The 18,719-nt window shown below is 46.0% G+C and overlaps 1 protein-coding gene across 17 annotated transcripts in view; it reads left to right on the top strand.

Moving 5' to 3' along the window:
* Positions 1-18,719, top strand: part of PRKAG2 (protein kinase AMP-activated non-catalytic subunit gamma 2) — a 279,884-nt gene that overhangs the window by 211,281 nt on the left and 49,884 nt on the right. For 10 of the 17 annotated variants that reach the window (XM_044765712.2, XM_044765711.2, XM_070516698.1 and 7 more), the window contains one exon: positions 3,278-3,347. In XM_044765712.2, coding sequence (XP_044621647.1) covers positions 3,278-3,347 — 70 coding nt within the window. Of the gene's footprint in view, positions 1-344; positions 455-2,459; positions 2,700-3,277; positions 3,348-3,376; positions 3,684-6,190; positions 6,421-18,719 lie in introns of those variants that run through there. The other 7 variants (XM_070516675.1, XM_070516690.1, XM_070516711.1 and 4 more) reach the window with 5 other exon arrangements.

Here is an 18,719-nt window from a genome sequence, read left to right as displayed (position 1 = left end):
TCATACAGTATGTAAGCTTTTGAGATTGGCTTTTTTCACTCAGCATAATTCCCTGCACATTCATGTAAGTGGTTATATATTTTAACAGTTCATCTCTTTTTATTGCTGAGTAGTATTCCATGGTATAGATGTAACATAGTTTGTTTAACCATTCACCTGTTGAATGACATCTGCTATTTCCAGTTTGGGCTATTGCAAAGGAAGCTGCTATGAACGTTCGTAGACAGGTTTTTGTGTAAACATAAGTTTTCGTTTCCCTGGGAGAAATGCCCAAGAGTGCAATTGATGTGTTATGTGGCAGTTGCATGTTTAGTTTCCTAAGAAACTGCCAAATTGTTTTCCAGAGTGGTGTAAGGACTTTGCATCCCCACAGCAATGCAGAAGTGATACTGTTTCTCTGCATCCTCCCCAGCATTTGGTGTCGTCACTATTTTTATTTTGGCCATTTTAATAGGTATGTAATAATAGCTTATTGTGGTTTTAATTTGCATTTCTTTAATGACTAATAATGCTGAATGTCTTTTCACGTCCTTGTTTGCATTCTGTATATCTTTTTCAGTGCACTGTCTCTTCATGTCTTTTGCCCACGTTCTAACTGGATTGTTTTCTTTTTCTACTGTGGATTTTTGAGAGTTCAGATGTAGTCCAGATACTAGTCATTTGTTGGCTGTGTGGTTTGTGAGTATTTTCTCCCACTCTGTAGTTTGTCTTGTCATCCTTTTAACAAGGTCTGTCACAGAGCAAGTGCTTTTAATTTTAATGAGGTCCAATTTGTTAATTTTTTCTTTTATGGATCATGCTTTTGATGCTCTTTGCCTAGGAATAGGTCCTGAAGATTTTCTCCTATTTTTTCTAGAAGTTTCTTAGTTTTACATTTTATTTTTAAGTCCATGATTCAGTGTAAGCTCATTTTTGTATAAGGTGTGAGGCTAAGGTTGAGGTTTATTTTTTTCTTTTCGATGTCCAATTGCTATAGCACCGTTGCTTTTGCACCTTTATCAAACACTGATTTGACACATTTGTGTGGGTCTATTTCTAGATTCTCTGTTTCTGTTGAACATTGTGTCTATTCCTCTGCCAATACCAGTCTTGATTACTGTAGCTCTACAGTGAGATTTAATGTGGAGTAGGGTGATCCCTCACACTTCATTCTTCTTTTTCAAGACTGTTTTAGCTCTTCTAGAGCTTGTGCCTTTCCATATAAATTTTAGAATAAGCTTATCTTGTCTACAAAAAACCTTATCAGGATCTTTATGGGAATTGCATTAAACCTAGACATCAATTTGAGGGAGAACTGACATCTTTACTGTGTTGGCTCTTCCAATCCATGAACATGGGATGCCTCTCCATTTATTTAGGTCTTCTTTCATTTCATCCACATTTTGTAATTTTCAGCATACAGATCTTGTACATGTTTTCTAAGTGTATACCTAATTATTTAATTTTCTTTGCAGTGATTGCAAATAGTATTGTTTTTAATACCAGTTTCCACATGTTCATTGTCAGTATATAGAAATGTGATTGATTTTTGTGTGTTGATCTTGTATCCTATGACCTTCCTGAACTCACTAGTTCTAGTTTTAGGGTTTTTGTTTTGTTTGGGGGGTTCTTTTTGGTAGATTCCTTGGGACTTTCTATGCAGACAACCATGTCATCTGCAAATAGGGATAGTTTTATTTCTTCCTTTGCAATTTGCATGCCTTTTATTTCTTTTTCTTGCCTTATTGCATGGTTGGAATTTCCAGGACTATGTTGAATAAAAATGGAGTGGAAGCAGACATTCTTGCTTTGTTCCTGGATTTAGAGGGAAAGCATTCAGTCTTTTGCTGTTAAGCATGACATAGCTATAGGTTTTTACCATGAAACATCTTACAAAATTAGTTTATTCTTCTTTCCCCCCGCTCCCGCCCCCTTTAAGGAAAACTTTAAGATTTAGGATTGGCCCACCTGAGATGCCAGAGCAAACAGAAAGCTCAAAAGAGATTTCAGCACTTGTTCTTCCAGGCTAGGCTTGCAAGAGTGATGGAACCAAGTTCCTTTCAAGAGGTTGGGGTCCCTTTATAGCCCTGATCAGCGCTAGAAAGCTAATCTCGTTATCAGGGTGTGTGCGTTCTGCAGTGAGCCAAAGACCCCTGTAGGTGGGGCAGAAATTGGCTGTCACACAGGAGCGCCTCACCGAATGGGGTGCCCGTCCCCTCTCCGGCTGCCCTGCTCTTTCAGGCAGCCCTCGGCCGCCAGCCTCGCAGCCTGCCAACCTGGGTTGGCGACAGGAGAGTCTCAGATACCCAGATCCAGAGTGTCAAGAGTGGCCAGGGCCAGATTTAGATTTATGTGAGCTTTTGGCAGCGGCTCACCCAAAGAAGAGAACGGGCTGCGAAGAGAGGAAGCAAATTAAGAAATCCGGGGCTGGGTAACACTGATAGCAACATCTACAATACGTGTAACCCACGGAACAATTTATTTTTAACAGGGGAAGGGGATGAGCAGTTTAATCTGAAATATAAAAAAGAAGAGCCAGCAATCACCCCGGTGGTCTGCGGGGCCATCTCCCTCTGGGGTCCGGCAGCCCCCAGCCCCTCTCCCTGGCGCCCTGCCCCCACCCCGCGGCGCCCCCCTCGGGCCCCACCCTGGGCTGGCCCCAGACCACACCTGCGCAGGTTAGACCTGCAGGGACGCGCTGGCCGGGGCTGGCGGGGAAGGTGAGTGGATGTGTGCGGTGGGGGCGGAGGACGAGTCGAGGATGAGAAAACGGGCCTCCACTAATGGCCGCTCGGCAGCCCTGGCGGGAAGGAGGGCTGTAGCCAGAGGGGGGCGCCCCAGCCGCCCTCTCGCGAGCCAGCCCCTGGTTCCTCGGGGGCCTCTTCCCACGCTTCCTCCTCGCCGGTCCATACCAAGCCGCCCACGGAGGGGGGGGTGGCCCGGTCCACTCGGGGAGGGGCGGAGGGCCCGGACCGCCGCCCGCACCACCTGCGGCCCGGGACGGCGGTGGGCCGAGTCGCGCCGCCCGGGCTGTTCCGTGCCCGCGGGCTGGGCCGCGCCGCCCCCGCCCCGCCATCCGCCCTCCGCAGTCCCGCGAGGCCCCTCCTCCCGGCGGCCGGGCGCCGAGCGAGGCCGGGGCGCTGGCCGGGCGGCAGGCCAGCCCCCACACCCGCCCGCGCTCCCAGTCCCCTCCCGGCCGCCCCCGCCCCCGCGCGCCCGCACCCCGCACCCCGCCCCGCCCCGCCCCGGCCGGCTGCGCCGCCGAGCGCATGCTGATCCCTGTCCTCCTCCTCCTCAGGCGGCGCTGGTGGCGGCCCCGGGACCTGCGGAAGCCGGCATGCTGGAGAAATTCGAGTTGGAGGAAGAAGGTGAGTGCCCCCCGCCGGAACGCGCCTTCGTCGCTGCGCCGAGGGGCCGGGGCGCGGGGACAGCCGGGTTCCACGCCCCGGAGGCCGCGGGACCCCGCCGCCCGGCTTCGGGCAGCGCACCCGGCCGGGGCCAGGGATGGAGACGCCGAGCCGGCAGGGCATGTCTGCAGGGGCCCGCCGGTGCCTTCCGGAGGGTGAGATCTAGCCGGGTTCAGAGGGGAGCCCCGCAACCCGGACGTCGGCACGGATGGTCGGCCCTTTTGTCCTTACTAGCCGAACTCGAATGACAGCAAGGTGTCATGCAGTGGTGATTGTGATCCCACCACCCGCGTAGAGGTAACCCCCAAATTGTGTTCACAGTCCATACTTTTAGATAACACAAGCCGGTTCCCTTACCAGTATTTGTGAAAATACGACCGGCAGGGTGTGTCTCCTTGTTTTAATAGGGAAAGTTAAAGAGGAGAACCAGAAGTGGCTTGGTGGATTGGTTCTGAGTTCAGGTGACCCTGTCACTCCATCATTTCTACGCCTCTTCTCCCACTCGGTTTTCCTTTCTCCTGCCCTGCTTTCTTCTTACTTACCTGGATCTTATTTGGAAGATGTTAAAATGTGAAGGGGATGAGTTTGTTCTTTGGCTAAATTAATGTTTAAGGTGGAATACAGTGAGCTTTTACCTGGATCTTATTTTGAAACTATTAAAATTTGAAGGAGATGAGCTTGTTCTTTGACAAAATTTGTGTTTTAAATGGAATATGGTGAGCTCAGAGTCGAAAATGAACTGTATTTAAGATACTTGACAATTCGAGGAATTTAAAAGACCTCCACACTATCTTACGTACTTCCATTATTTATTTAGTGATTCTCTTTTTTCCAAGAGTGTTGATAGAATAAAGCTCCTGGGACAAAGAATGTGCCATGTGGATGCTGTGCCTTGTGCCAACTTTCCTGTAATACTTCTGTTCGTTTACAGTCAGGCAGTTGCTTAAATAAGCATGCACAGCCAGTGTGAGAACGTTAACCCGATGGTGTCAGGCCAGTGCCTATGTTTATTTTACAAACATGTTAGCTAGAAGATAATGCCTTCATAGTAATTATTAAAAGTCTGCATCCATATTTATTATTAACAAGCAGTTACATGATACATTTCAGAATTTTACTGGGGCTTAATTTGAATTTTATCCTACTGAAAAATAATCCAGTATCTTAAATTGAATCCACCTTATTATTCCTCGGTTTAATTATCTTACAGGTCAAATTTTGGCCACTGTCCACAGGGCAATGTGGTGTGCCCCCCCCTTTCCATTAAGACTTTGAATGTCTAAATCATAGGGTTTTTCTTTGTCCCTGACATTAGTAACAATGAGAGTCTATTGCATTTAAACTTTTTTCAGATTCACGTGGGGGCAAGAGGAAAGTATAGAGCAGATGCTGTTAGAGAGGTACCTTATGGTTAAGAGCATAGACCCAGCTTCAAATCTTAGCTTCACTTCTTAATTAGCTGTGTGATCTTGGACAAGTTATTTAACCTCTCTGTGCCTTAGTTTCCCCATTTGTAAAATGGAGCTAATATGGGTGTTTTGAGCATTAAATGAGATATTCCGTGTATGGTATTTAGTACAGTGTAAAGCGGTAGAAAGTACTCTGTAAATGATAGGTAATATTTTTTAAGTGCCATTAACGTTGTACTGAATTCATGCACTTTTTAAGGCTTTTATTAATGAATTTTAACATAGAGATTATTCTCAACATAAATTTGGTGGGTTTTTTTCTTACTTGAGATTTATTAATTTAGTTATGCTGCATTTCTCAAAGCAAATATACAGGCCTTATTTCTTTTGCATTGTTTCTGCCAATGGAATGAATGTGAAGTATTAAAGCTAAGCCTCTAAGAAAGGGAATTTCCCATTGTCACCCATCTATTTTTATCTGTGTCGCTGTCATTCCTGTAAAGTGCACTGAATCCCGCAAATAACCCTGTCAAACTTTTCTAGAATTTTAAGGAGGCAGAGTGCTAAGCAATTGCTTGGAAGCTGCTAGCCGAGCTGGAAGAAGGAATAGTGTTGACGTGGTTGTCTAAAATGCTGCTTTTGTTTCTTTTGAACTTTAGATTGCTTATTCATCCAAAATGCAGAAAAGCTGAATATCAAGCAGAATCTTTCATTTATCTGGGGAGAAAAAAAAAGTCCTGGCAGTGAGACATTGCACCTTTAAATATCCTGTGAACTGATGCGTCCGCAGCCCGCATAATAGATAGCTAGCTGCTGCATAGATTCTCGTTTAATCTTTGAACTTGCTTCTCACCCAGTTGACGTCCTAATGTATGCATTGCGGTCTGGAGGCATCACCTAGAAGCAGATGCTTTGGGAACACAGGGAAACACATGATTACTAATATTTTTGTTATCAGGTGTTTTCTTTTTCCTAGTAATAACTGATACTGTATTTCTTAGAAAAATTTGGAGGCACTGGTGAAGTTGGAGTAATCTCTTAAAATGTCATTTGCTTCTGGGGAGAAAGGAAATGCTGTACCACCATCTGCCCTGCATGGTTCAGGTCCTCTTTTGCCTGGGTTCTGACACCCGCTGCCCACCCGCTTTCTGCCATCGGCTCTTCTTACCGTCACACTCAGACAGAGAGACCTTTCTAGAGCGTGGAGTGACGGCATGCTCCGTTACGGGCAGATCTTCCCCACTGTCCTGTCTATATATAGGATTAAGTGCAGGTTTCTCTTCATCTGCAGCCCCACCGCCTCCTCCCGCCATGCGCGCTAGTGATTGGAGGGCTCTCTGTGCATGAGAATCGCCAGAGAGCTCTTTAAAAGGCAGATTCTCGTTCTCTGGAGCTGGGATGAGACCTGAGGGCCTGCGTTTCTGCCAGGCTCCCAGGTGCTGCTGCAGCTTCACAGCCCCCTCTGAATAACAAGGCTCCGGAACAGCTGTCGGCACACTTTTCTGTAAAGGGCCAGAGGGTCGAGGTCTCGGTGTCTGTCGGGACTGCTCACCTTGCCGGCGCCACAGCAGGGCCAGAAAGCAGCTGAGACCAAATCGACAGGCAAGGCTGTGTTCCAGTACAAGGTGATTTAAACAGGTCGAATTTGGCCCACCGGCATAGTTGCCAGACCCCTACTGGTGTGTCCCTCGTGGTCCCTCCCAGTCTCTGGGCCTTAGGGTATGAGGCGTTTTGATGGTAAGACGTCTTGCTCCCTTTCTCCACCCTACCAATCTTGCTGATATTTCACAGCTCAACCCACCTCTCACCCTGTCTTTGAGGTTGTCGCCTAAATCCCCTTCTGTGCTTCTCCCACAGTTCATAGTTCTCTTCCCAGTGCCCGGTGTGGCTGGCACCTCGTAGGTGCTGGGCAGTGATTCGGTGTCTCAGTGGGCACGCTGACTGTTGAAGTTACTCTGTGGGAACGTTGGGAGGAGGAAAGGAGTCAGGATATGCAAAGCGGTGAGAGCAGTGTCTAGCCCAGAGCAATCACTTGATGTGTTTGCTTTTCAGATTTCTTATATCAGTCATGGCTATGTTTGTTTTCAATCAGGATTAACTGTCTTGAACTGATTTAATGGCATGACCAAGCACAAGTACTTTGTAAGCACCTAAACATAACCTGTGACTGCTTTTTGAAGTAGATAACTATTCAGCGATTTAGTCGTGATTAATATCTATAATTCTGGCGCTAATTCCAGGGTTCTGCAGCCCCTGACACTCCGTGTTATCTCCTAGCTTCCCTCCTGTCTTTGAAGCTGGCTGGGCTCTTCAGGTATTTCAGGTTTTCAGTGACCTCCTGTGGTTGGTTCATCCCACTTCTTAGGGGCCTGTCAAGTCGGCTTCTCCGCTCTCTTCCCTCGCCATCTGCCTCCTTTTTCCCAGGCCAGCTTTTCTGTCCTGGCTCTTCCTCTTCCCCTGCAAGGCTTTCTCCAAAGTATAATCTTTTCAGAACTCAACTCCAGACTTATTTTTATAGAAAGACTGGTCAGCCTAGTCCACACTGATCAAAAATACATAAGAAATAGGGGCCACTTTTTGTAGGAGGGAAAGCATTATTTGTCAGTCGAGAATCTCCAAACTTTAGGCCCCGCTCTGTAACGAAGTAGCTGTATGCTTGGACAATCCGTAGTCTCTTGGGCCTTCACTTGCCTGTCTTGTTGTTGTTGTGATTGTGGGTTTTCTCTGTAAAATAAGGCCAGCACGTGGTTAACTTGTACTTTTCCTTCTAGCTCAAAAATAAGATCTAAAGCAACCAGCAACCACTCTGTAAAAACCAACAAAAAAACCCAAAAATTTGTGTTTACTCCAACTCCATTCATTCTCAGCTGGGGGATATTGCCCTGAAGTGAGCAAAGATTGGTTCTTGTCGGGGGTGCAAAAATCGTAGGTAGCGGTCTGTGGCTCTCCAGAGGGCCGGAGCACGGGATGGACACCGTATGTCTGCGGCATTCCGGTTTCACCGGGGTAGGACGTTTGGGCGGAGAATGTATGAAAAGGCTCGGAGGGGGTTGGGTAATGAAGAAGAGAAACTGCTCTGATTTCCTTAAGGGAGAATGGTCCTTGTGTGTATCTGTGGTAACCTAGTAAAGTATTCCCTCCTTACTCAGCTTTTAGAGCAGCTTCTCGGTGCGGCTCAGCTGAGTCCACTTTTATTGACGTTTATTGACAGTAATGTGAGGGGTACTGACCCCTGGTGGTGACAGATTGGTGCTCACAGCCCGGTTGCCCATCTTCGGGTCTTGTGGTATTGGCAGGCTCGGAGCACCTGTCGTCCAGACTGGACTCCGCCCTCTCTGCTGGGTTGGCATACTCCTCTTAGGCAGGAGATTTATTGTTTCTTGATTATAAAACTGGTCATAATTTTATAAAATACTTACAATTAAAATTTTTCTTCTCTACATGGCCTCATGTTTAAAAGCTTGCCATATTTAATAGATTTTAGGTACACGTTTTAATGTCTCTGAAGTCAGCCTGTAGCTTCCCATTTTATGGTGTCTTAGATTTGGTGAGTAGAGCAGTGGTCTTAGAGACTGAGGAGGTTTGTTAGCTGCAGTGGAAAGATCCTGACTACTTTCAACCAAGAAGAGAGTGCAGAAGAGAACTCGGGGACGTCCAAACGTGGGGCTTGTCCTCAGGCTTCGCAAGTCACTAGAAGGTCATCAGGAGCCAAGGCTGCCCCCAGGCCATCTCCGCCATGGGGGGATCTCCGGGACCTTCTCCCTCAGGACCAGCTTTGTCTGCCTCTTGGTGGGCACTCAGCTCTGAGTGCACCAGTCGACTGACCGGAGTCCAGACTGGTGCTTGAGATGACCATGCAGTGGCCGGAGTGGTTCCCTCCTGCAGCTCTGCCTGGGGTGGGAACAACCCCTGACAGGTTGCTATACCAGAATACCTGTGAACTTTAAAGTAGGAAAGCTGTGGATACTACAAAGCATTTGGAGTTTACTTGAAAAAGATGGAAGAGTGTTTATATCCCTTTTCCTCGATTATAGTCACTGGCATATCAAGTCTGTTGAGGTGCTGTTCTAAGTCCTTTTACATTTATCTCATCTAATCCTCAAAACAACCTGAAGAGGTAGATATTGGTATCATCCCTCTTTTACAGAGGAGGAAGTCAAGAGAGTAAGAGGCTAAGCAACTTAGCTCGGGGGACGTGTCTGGGAAGGCGAGGGAACCGGGGTGTGGACAGTCCCTGGGCTCTCAGAGCCCGCTCTGAGCAGTGTGCCATTATCCTTTATTCGGAGCCCTCGGCGTTTCTCACCTCGTCTTCATTCTTCCGCCTGCCTCCACCGCTACCCCCGGCTCCTCAGGGGGGCCCAGTGGCGCCATTTTGCAGACCCTGGGGGACCCTCAGCAGCCCTCTTCTGCTTTGAACCCTCGGTAGCAGTGAACAAAGATGACCTCTGATCCCACTGCTGCACACCACTCCTGCATTCCTCTCGCACCACTCCTGCTGTGCGTTTCCTTGATGGTTCTTTCTCTTTCCTTTTCCTTTTTTTTTTTTTTAGTAGCAGGTTGCGTGACATCTCATTCACATACTACGCTGCCTCTTCCTTCTTGCACGTTAGCTGGTGGACTGCCTCCTGGCTCTGTCCCAGGCCCACTTCTCTTCTTGTTCTCTGTTCTCATCCTCAGCAGTCTTGCTCCCTTCCATGGCTTTCCTTACCGCGATACCCGTTGCCCAGTGTTTCAATCCTGTGTATCTAATTACCAGGATGCTTTAAGAACTCCTGAGGCCCAAACGGATGCCTCCAGCCGGATCTCTCCTGAAGTATTTTGTTGCCTGCTCTGTGTCTCTGCTGATTCATTTCACGGTCACTCTGTTCAAGTCTCCTGCCACCCTCCCCCCTTTTTTTTAGCCAGCCTCATTCAGTAAGTGACACCACGTTCACCTACTTTTTTTTCTTTTTTTGACAAGAATAATGTTTAGCTGTAGCTCTCTCTGCCGTGTCCGAGTAATCAAATCCTCTCGATTTCACTTCCTGCATATTACCTCTATTTGTCACCTGTGCCATCAGGCGAGGCCATCGTCATCTTTCTATTGAACTTTTCAAGTAGCCGGATGTCTCCCAGCATCTGCTCCGGCCCCCTCCAGTCAACTGTCCGCGCTGTAATTACAGACATTTTATAAAAACATCTCTCTAATCATGTCACTAACATGCTTAAAAGCCTCCCATGATTTTCCTGTGCCTTTAGGCTGGAGTCCAAATACCTCAACCTGTTGTCTGATGTGCCCTACCTGCTCTTCCCTCCGCCTGCCTCATCTTGCGTTTCCCTCCAGCTGTACTGGCCTCCTTTAAGTTCCTCGAACTGCCCCTTGTTCCTCTGCGCCTTCTAGCCTTCACACCGGCTGTTCCCTCTCCCCGGAGTGTTCTTCCCTCTCCTCATGACCACCTGCCGGTTTTCTTAAGATCTCAGCCTAAATGTCACTCCCTCGGGGAAGCCTTTCTGGAAGCCTCAGACAGACCTCCACATGTTATCTCACGGTCCCTCGCAGTTGATAGGGGCTGGTGGGGAGAAATGCGTTTACTCATGTTTCTCTGCCATTGAACTGTAAGCTCTCTGAGGATAGGGACTGAAAACTTAATATTTACCAGGTCTCAGAGATATTATGTGAATGAGACTTAGTTTTCAGTAAACATTTCTTACATAAATGAGCTCTTTTTTTGGAGCTTTAACTTTGGCACACAGACTTAGTGTACTTTCAGTGGTTGATGTTATTTCTTGTGAAGCAATAAGGCATTTCCGTTCAAGGCGATGAGAGGAAATCCATTTGCCAATTTAACGTGTACTGATCCACGCGCGATGACAAGCTAGAGGAATGGGTGGAAGGAAGACGACTCGACTGTGGCCCCCAGAGGTACAAGGGCCTGTCCACCTAAATAGGAAGTCCGAATGTGGTACATCTAGTAGTTGACCAGCTCGAAGGCGGTAACGGTGGTCAGAAATGTGACGGCTCGCTGGCATAATCTGGTATCGGAGGAGAAGTCTTACGTCTTTCTTTTGTGACTCTGATTGCATTTGTGCTGATGTTAGGGGACAAGAAGCCTAGCTTGTGTCTGATAATACAAGGGGAGAGTCATTTTGGGGGAGGAAATTAATTTGGGAACCTTTTGGTTAAATTTTAGTCACTTTTTAATGTTTCGTTTGCTGCTCCTGTCCCACTTTGAGCTGTTTCCTGTGTGTCAGAGTTTATGGAACGTCCCCGAGGTTTCTGGTCGTTACCCGATTCATTTTGTCTTCAGTTGTACTTTGGTCATTGGTGACTAGCACTAAGTTGCTAACAATAAATTATTTTATAGATCATGTACGGCATTTTCTTTGAAATGAATGTTTAATTGTTCCATGAAGATCTCAAGAGTGCACACATCCACATTCTCATATGTTTATTTATGCCCTTGTCAGGCACTCCCTTTTTGCATTGATTTCTCTAGCTTTGAAGCATTTATATATGTGGGCCCCCCTTTAAGTGCATGTGTAATTAGTGTCCTAGTAGTTAAGAGCATGAGTCAGACCCAGATTGGAGTCCCGTTTCTTCTCCTTAATGTCTGTGAGACCTTAAACAAGTTATTTCAAGCTTCAGTTTGTTCATGTGTAACTAGGAAATAATAATAGTACCTAGCTAATAGGATTCTGTGTGGATTAGACAACATGGGCACGGCATTGACTTCAGAGTCTGCTGTGTAGTGCAGGCTCCATAAACAGAACTGTGATGGTGACCCTAGAAAGGACAGAAAAGGCACCGAGCGAAATTTAAAAATCGGGGTCGCCGTGAGCACGTCACCCAGCAGCCACTGTTATCTGGCGATGGCTTCAGTGCCTGTGCGGTCAGACTTTCCCCGTGTGTGTATTGTCTGTACTACCCAGGTGGCAGCATTTGCGATTGGCTATTTGAGTTGATTTATCCCCATTCCTCAGAATCACCCTGCAGGGGAGATTAGATTGTCTCCATTTTATAAATGAAGAAATTCAGGCTGCGGAGATTAAGTGATTTGGTCGAGGTCACCCAGAAGGTGATGGCAGTCCTGATCTAGGTTTGGTCCAGATCAGCCCTGTTCTTTCTTCTGCGCTTGCTCCGTGTGAGCTCGGAGCACCTGGAGTGCCCGCTCGAGAAGCCTGGGCTGCTGCCGGACAGAGCCGAGGGAGGAATGAGGCCCGTGAGCTTATGGAGACATCTTCTGTTGTTAGTGCTTCACTCTGTAAATCATTGTCTCATATTTTGATTTGGAATTGGCATGCCTGACAGTGCGTACACATATTGGAAGAACAACGATGTGTCGTGTTAGAGATAGCCAGAGGGCCCGCAGCAGGGGGATCCGTTGTATTGCTAAACCCCAAAGGTATCCTCGTATTTGCGGACATACATTTAAGCTCTGGCAGACCATCACGTGTCACTATGAGCCAGAACAGCATTCCGTGCAGGTCTCGAACTGCAGTGCGCTTATGGGGACCTGGGGAGGCGCGGTCTCAATTCACCTGAGTGAACTGATGGAACTAGGCTGCCCCACTTGGGATTCAAGATGGTTTGCTGTATATATTCATTTCTCTCTCTTCCCTCTTAAAACCCTACTGAAATGACGGCACTCATTGAAACCGAATACAAAAAGTAGTCTTGTTCAATTGAAAGAAAAGCGTACTTCTTGGAAAAGACCAATAAAGTGGATAAACTTTTGTCAAGTCTGTTCAAGAAAAAAATGAGTGAAAATACAAAACATTAGAAATAGGAAGGGTTTCTTTTTTTTTTAAGATTAGCACCTGCGCTAACAACTATTGCCAATCTTTTTATTTTTATTTTCTTTTTCTCCTGAAATCCCCCAAGTACATAGTTGTATATTCAAGTTGTGGGTCCTTCTAGTTGTGGCATGTGGGACGCCGCCTCAACATGGCCTGACGAGCGGTGCCATGTCTGCACCCAGGATCCGAACTGGTGAAACCCTGGGCCACGGAAGTAACCACTCAGCCATGGGGCCGGCCCCAGGGCTTCTTAATTATAAGTGCAGAGATTTAGAAAATAACATTACAGGAAACCTGAATATATAAAACTGTATTGATAAATTTAAAAATCTTTTCAATCACTTTTGGATAAATTTTATCAATTTGTATTTCCCTGGTTAATTATCCCTTTCATCAATCACCATAAAAGAAATTAAAAAGTAGTTAATTGAATTGTACACTTTAAATGGATGAACTATACGGATGTGAATTATGTCTCAAAAAAGCTGTTTTTTTAAAAAAGTAGTTAAAAGTTCACCCTTCCTCTGTTCCTGCAGAAGAGGCCTGTTGATGGGTGAATCCTGTAAAACCTTCAAGGAACAGTAATGCCTGGGTTCTTTGAATTATTTTAGGGCACAGAAAGGATGGCAGCTTTCCAGCTCATTCTGTGAAGCTAGCTTGGTCCTGACATCAAAGCCAGAGGATCGCACACAAAGAAGAAAACAAATGGTTCACCTGGCGTTTCAAACATGGGCAGAACTCCTACATAAACATCAGCAAAGTGATGCATGCGCTGTTGTGACCCAGCAAGGCTTTGTCCTAGAAATGCAAGAAGACTGCAGTTGATTAAGAAGTCCGCTAAGGAAATAGTGTCAGCAGAGCAGAGGAGAAAAACCTCCAGTCACAAGAGATATTGAGATAGCAATTTGTAGAATTCAAAATATGCTCCTTTAACAAAATCCCTGATAAACTAGAGGAAGAAGGAAATTTCTTGAAGTTGCTGACAGCCTATCTGACATAAGCTGGCTGGGGCGGCAGCCGTGTGGTTCCTGGCATTCTCATCATCAAGGTGGTTCTTGCTCTGCTGACCTCTCTGGTGCTTGGGCCCTGGTCCCTGTCAGCTGACCCTGGTCCTCGCTGTTGCTTCAGCTTAGTTATTGGGTTCTGTTTCCTGAAAAACAGATTGGCTGTGGTAGATGCTTCAGTCGTGTGGTTCCTGGAATTAAACCTGCAGCCGTTTGAAAACTCTGGTGGGAATCACATATAATTTCAAGGTCACTGCTCTGTGACATTCCTTAGGGGGTTATTGCAACTAATTTTGAACTGTCTACTTGGGGAAACTATGTGCCTTTCCTTATGCACACTTTTCCTTCTTTACTAATAACTCTTTGCCTGCCTCCCCCCTTAGCAGAGCATGTGCCGTTTCCTCTTCAGCGGAGACTTTCGCCCCCAGCACACATGAAACAGAATGCAAAAAGCTTGGAAAGGAGAAAATTCTAATGCACTTCATTTATTCTGCTCCCTTACAAGTCCTGTAAAATTATTTAAACTTTGACTTTGTTAACTTTGTGTTTCTAAGCACTTTAGAAAAACTTGAGTTTAATCTTTTCCTTATGCTTATAACTTCACGTTACCCTTTTTTGCTTATTTCTTGCTCAGCTGTTTTAAATGGTTTTCTAAACAGAAACGATACTATATGAAAAACGTAGAATAATAAAAGATAAATTTTAAAATAACGTGTTGATAATCTTTTTCTTTATGGAATTACAACGAAATATCTGTATATTAAGTTAAAATTGTGAGGATTGGGAATAAGGAATCAGGGTTTTTTTTGTTTTTGGGGGGGTTTTTTAGTGAAGTTTGGGGCAATGTATAAATTTTGTTTTAAACCGCCTTTAATGCTTACGCACTCAGCTCTTTAAGACATGGTCTTACTATTACTGTGACCTGTGAGATGACTTAAAATACTGTGTTCAGTCCTGGTCAGTAAAAAAGGTGGGCGTCCGGCTCCGTGGCGGGCATGTTTCTTCCCGCTCTCGGTGCCTGCTTTGGCCCAGCAGAGCCCCTGGAAGTGGTGGCCGGACAGTACTTGAAAAACCATCCCCTGAGGAGAAGCCACTGGTCCCTATGAGGCTTGCACCCAGTCCATCAGTCCTGTAAGCCCCCTGGGCCCCACAGCTCTGTTAGATTAAACTCGGTGACTAGCTGGTGGTTTGCGTTTGCCACGGAAGATGTCGATAGTTGACTTAGTTGTGACAGCACACGGACGGGAGTGATCAGAGTGAGCAGTTACTCTCCTCTCAACACACAGGCTTTGATTATGTTCTCTGATGTGACATGTCTCTGGTTAGAGTGGTTCACTGGGGCGTTTGGCCCAGAGCAAGCGGGATTCTGTGTGGTGCTGCCGGTGTAGCGGCCTTCTTAGAGACTCCGGGAAGGGAAGGTCGTTGAAACCAGCCTCTCCTTCTTTCACTTCGCGTGAGTGAGTGAGCCGCGTCCCTCGGCCCCTGTGAGACCCTCGCAGCCGGCCTGCCAGGACCTGCCCTGCCACCCTGTCTTGCTGTGTTCTGTTTGTCTCCCTGCTTTAGTCTTTCTTAGACTAGCAAATTATCAGTGACAGGCTGTCCTCTTCATGTTCATACATTTAAATAGAAATACCAGAGAATCACACCATATTCTGGCACACTTTTTACAGATTCTTTCTAAGTTAAATTCTATGTAAATAGGTTTTAGAAAAAGTAATTTATGACTATAGTGATTATCTGTGAAGTGTGAATTTGTCAGGTTGTTTTGCTCTATATAATAATGTGAACATTTTAAGATCTGCAATTTTATCCAATTTCAATTACATTTTTTTGTCCAATAAAGAAAATAGCTTCAATATAAAAATATCTTGGAAATATTTTTAAAGTTTAGATCAATGCTGTTTCTCTTTTAAGAAAAAAAACTACAAGGGGTGCTTCCATGGGTAACTTATTTCTCTAACTAAAAATATTCCTTTCCAGCCCTTCAAGCTTGTAAAGGTATATAAAGTTTCTGTACTGCTTGTTAAATCTAGCTTCACCAGTATTCTTTTAAACTTGTGTGCTTTGTTATTCTTCTCTCTGAGGACAGCAATGGAAGGGAGTTATCTCAGATTTGTACTTGGTCCTCTGCATTGTACTTACGTGTCTTATGTGACTGTGGTTTAGCGGGCGTGAGCTCGTCCTCCGATCGGGTGCCTGTCCACTGCCTCAGAAAGCCACAGTCCAAAGGAAGGGCAGACCTATAACTTTAGTGCAAGGCATACAATGACTCGGAAAGAGAATTACTCACAAAGCCCTAATGGGAATGCCAAAACTGGAGCAATTACTTCTGACTCAAAGGTCCTAAGGAGGTGTTACAGGAGGAAGTGGCCTTTGAACTGAACTGGGAAGGTGTGTTAGTGTCCTGAGGCTGCTGTAACAAATTACCACAACCCCTGTGGCTTAGAACAACAGGACTTGATTCTCTCACAGTCTGGGGGCCGGAAGTCTGAAATCAGGGTGTCAGCAGGTCTGATCCTTCTGGAGGCTCTGAGGGGAATCTGTTCCTCCCTCTCTCGCAGCTTCTAGTGTTGTCTGCAGTCCTTGGTGTTCCTTGGCTTGTGGCCGCGTCACTCTACTCTCTGTCTTCACACGCCTCTGTCTGTGCCTGTGTCTTCTCCGCGTCTCTCTTTTATAAGGACACTGATGTTGGATTTAGCGCCCGCCTTAATCCAGGCTGATCTCGTCTCAGAATCCTCACTTTAATTAGGTCGGCAAAGACCCTTGTTCCAGCTGAGGTCTCCTTCTGACATTCTAGGTAGACATATCTTTTAGGGGCCACTAGTCAACCCACTGCCAAAGAGGAGGTAGGATTTCAGTAGGCCCAAGTGGGGCGGGGAGGCGCTGTTCTCGAAGAGAGACTAGCTCGCACAGAGCAAAGGCGGAAACAGGGAGCACGTTCCCAAAGTTCAAAACCTCCTTTGGAAAGGAAGTATCAATGCTGTCCTGAGTGTCGGATTCCTGGGGGGGGTGGCGGGTTGGGGTGAGATAGCTGCAGGCCCTGAGGGATGGGGCTGTGTTGTGCAGTGGTGAGGACTCGTCGAGGGTGGCATGTGGTCAGCCTACTTTCAGAAAGAGAAACGCGTACTTCCACGCTTTTCTGGTCACTGGGCTTAATTGTATGCATTTAAACATAGACGTCGTGTTTTTCGGATTGTTTTGTTAGCCTTCGCAAATTAAACCCTCTGACACACTTTTTCCTGGTAGTGCTCTTCAGCAGCTCCCTCCGACAGTGATGTCAGGTCAGCGGAAGATGGGAAGGCTAGTGAGGTTTAACATCATCCTGCAGACACATTCCTTTCGTGGACCACTACCCCAAGTGCCAGGAAGTACTCTGTAATTATGCTGCTGCCAGTGACATAGAAAATAACAGAAGCAAGGATGGAACATTGTGATAATATCTTAACTCCAATTACCTTTTGAATAATGAGAGTTTGAACTTTTTGCCTTTGCAGGAATTTTAATAATGCATTCCAAACAACCTGATATTGTTGAATATGTTTGTTTTTTTTTTCATTTAACTCCAAATTACTCTTATTTTCTATTTCAATACATTTCCTCCTTCAGGTGCCATTCGAGTCTTCATCATGATGTAAATAATGCAAATAGTGCCATCGGTAATCAGGAAGTTTATACTAAATGTGGAAAAGCAGTGGCATTCTATAATATTTTACTTTATTTTCCTAACTTAAAATGGTAACTTCTAATAATCACTTTCGCTATTAATGTTGTTTTATTACAGCAATAATAATCTATCCTTATAACAAATCAAAATACATTTTATTATAACTTGTTTTACATATTTAACATTTTGCTTTGTTTGGTCAAGTTTTTATTTTATGGATCCTCCTCAAAACCCATAACCCCTGTCTAATCGTGAGAAAAACATCAGACAGACATACAAGGAAACGAGACATTTACCAGCGTGGCAGACATCATCCTTGGCCACGTGGGAGCAGTGATGCAGAAATGGATCCGAACTTTCTAGGCAGCTATTATAAGATCTTTCTGTGTTCAGTTCTTTCCTATGTAAGACTCGTATTTTCCGACAGATAAATGTTTCGAGAAAAATGGAATCACACTAACTTAAATTTCAGCCATCCATTCAGTGCCTGACACTGACATTCATTCGTAGGCTGATTCTTGTCCTGTGGCGGCACTCATGGCGGTGTGATGACAGTGACGTCTCTCTGCACTGGTCCTAGTATCTGTGAGGCAGCGGCACATTCGTTGCCCCTGCAGAAACTCCCAGCCTCTGGCACAGGGAAGCTGTTGGTAGCTGATGCTGTCTTTGCCTCGCCTGCATCCAGGTTCTCTGATGTCAGCATCTCTGCGCTGTGAGTGCAGGGCAGAAACACCAGAAGTCATGCCCCAGGGTCACCCCTAACCAGAGAGGGCAGGAGTGGTCCTTACAATGAGTTTTATGTCCTTGGCAGCCTCAGCTCTCATTACACAAAGCTGTAACCTCCTTATTGACGATCTTTTTTGACTTTTTCTTTCCCCGTCTCACTTCTGCAGGCCTCAGGGTCAGCTTTGGGAGAACCCACACTAAGACCATATGCAATGAATAGTTATTGACTGAATTATTAATATAGTAGATGGGTAAGATCCTGATCCTTGAAAGAAATTATCATCCAAGAAGGGAAAGAATATTAGAGCTACACAAATCACGATGAATGAGATATGAAGTGATGGCTGATGAGAACGAGAGGCAGGATGCTGTCTGTAATCAGAGGAAGAAGTCATTTTAAACTTCCTTCCTTCCCTTTCTCCGGGCTGTCGCCCACATCTGTGATCATATGTGATCCACTACTCCTGTCGAGTTGTACACGTCCAGGTGCCCTCATTCTCCGCCATGTGTGAGCCTGGGGGGCAGAGACTGGGTCTCTCATGTTCACCTGTGTGTCTCACACCGGGGACAGTGCCTGGCAGACAGTAGCACTCCACAGGTGTCTGTGGGACCCGTGTGTTCATGAGCAAATGAAGCGGCAGAGTTTCCTGAGGAGAAGTGTGGGGGTCTTGGCCTCTGATTTAAATCCCGCCTTGGGCACCTCCTAACTGTCTGACTTTGGGCCATTACTTGGCTTCTAGCTTCCGTTTGCTCA

This window comes from Equus asinus, chromosome 1, assembly GCF_041296235.1.
Source record: "Equus asinus isolate D_3611 breed Donkey chromosome 1, EquAss-T2T_v2, whole genome shotgun sequence".
Lineage (NCBI taxonomy): Eukaryota > Metazoa > Chordata > Mammalia > Perissodactyla > Equidae > Equus > Equus asinus.
Note: the sequence above shows the minus strand (reverse complement) of the source record. Positions and strands in the feature narration are given on the sequence as shown.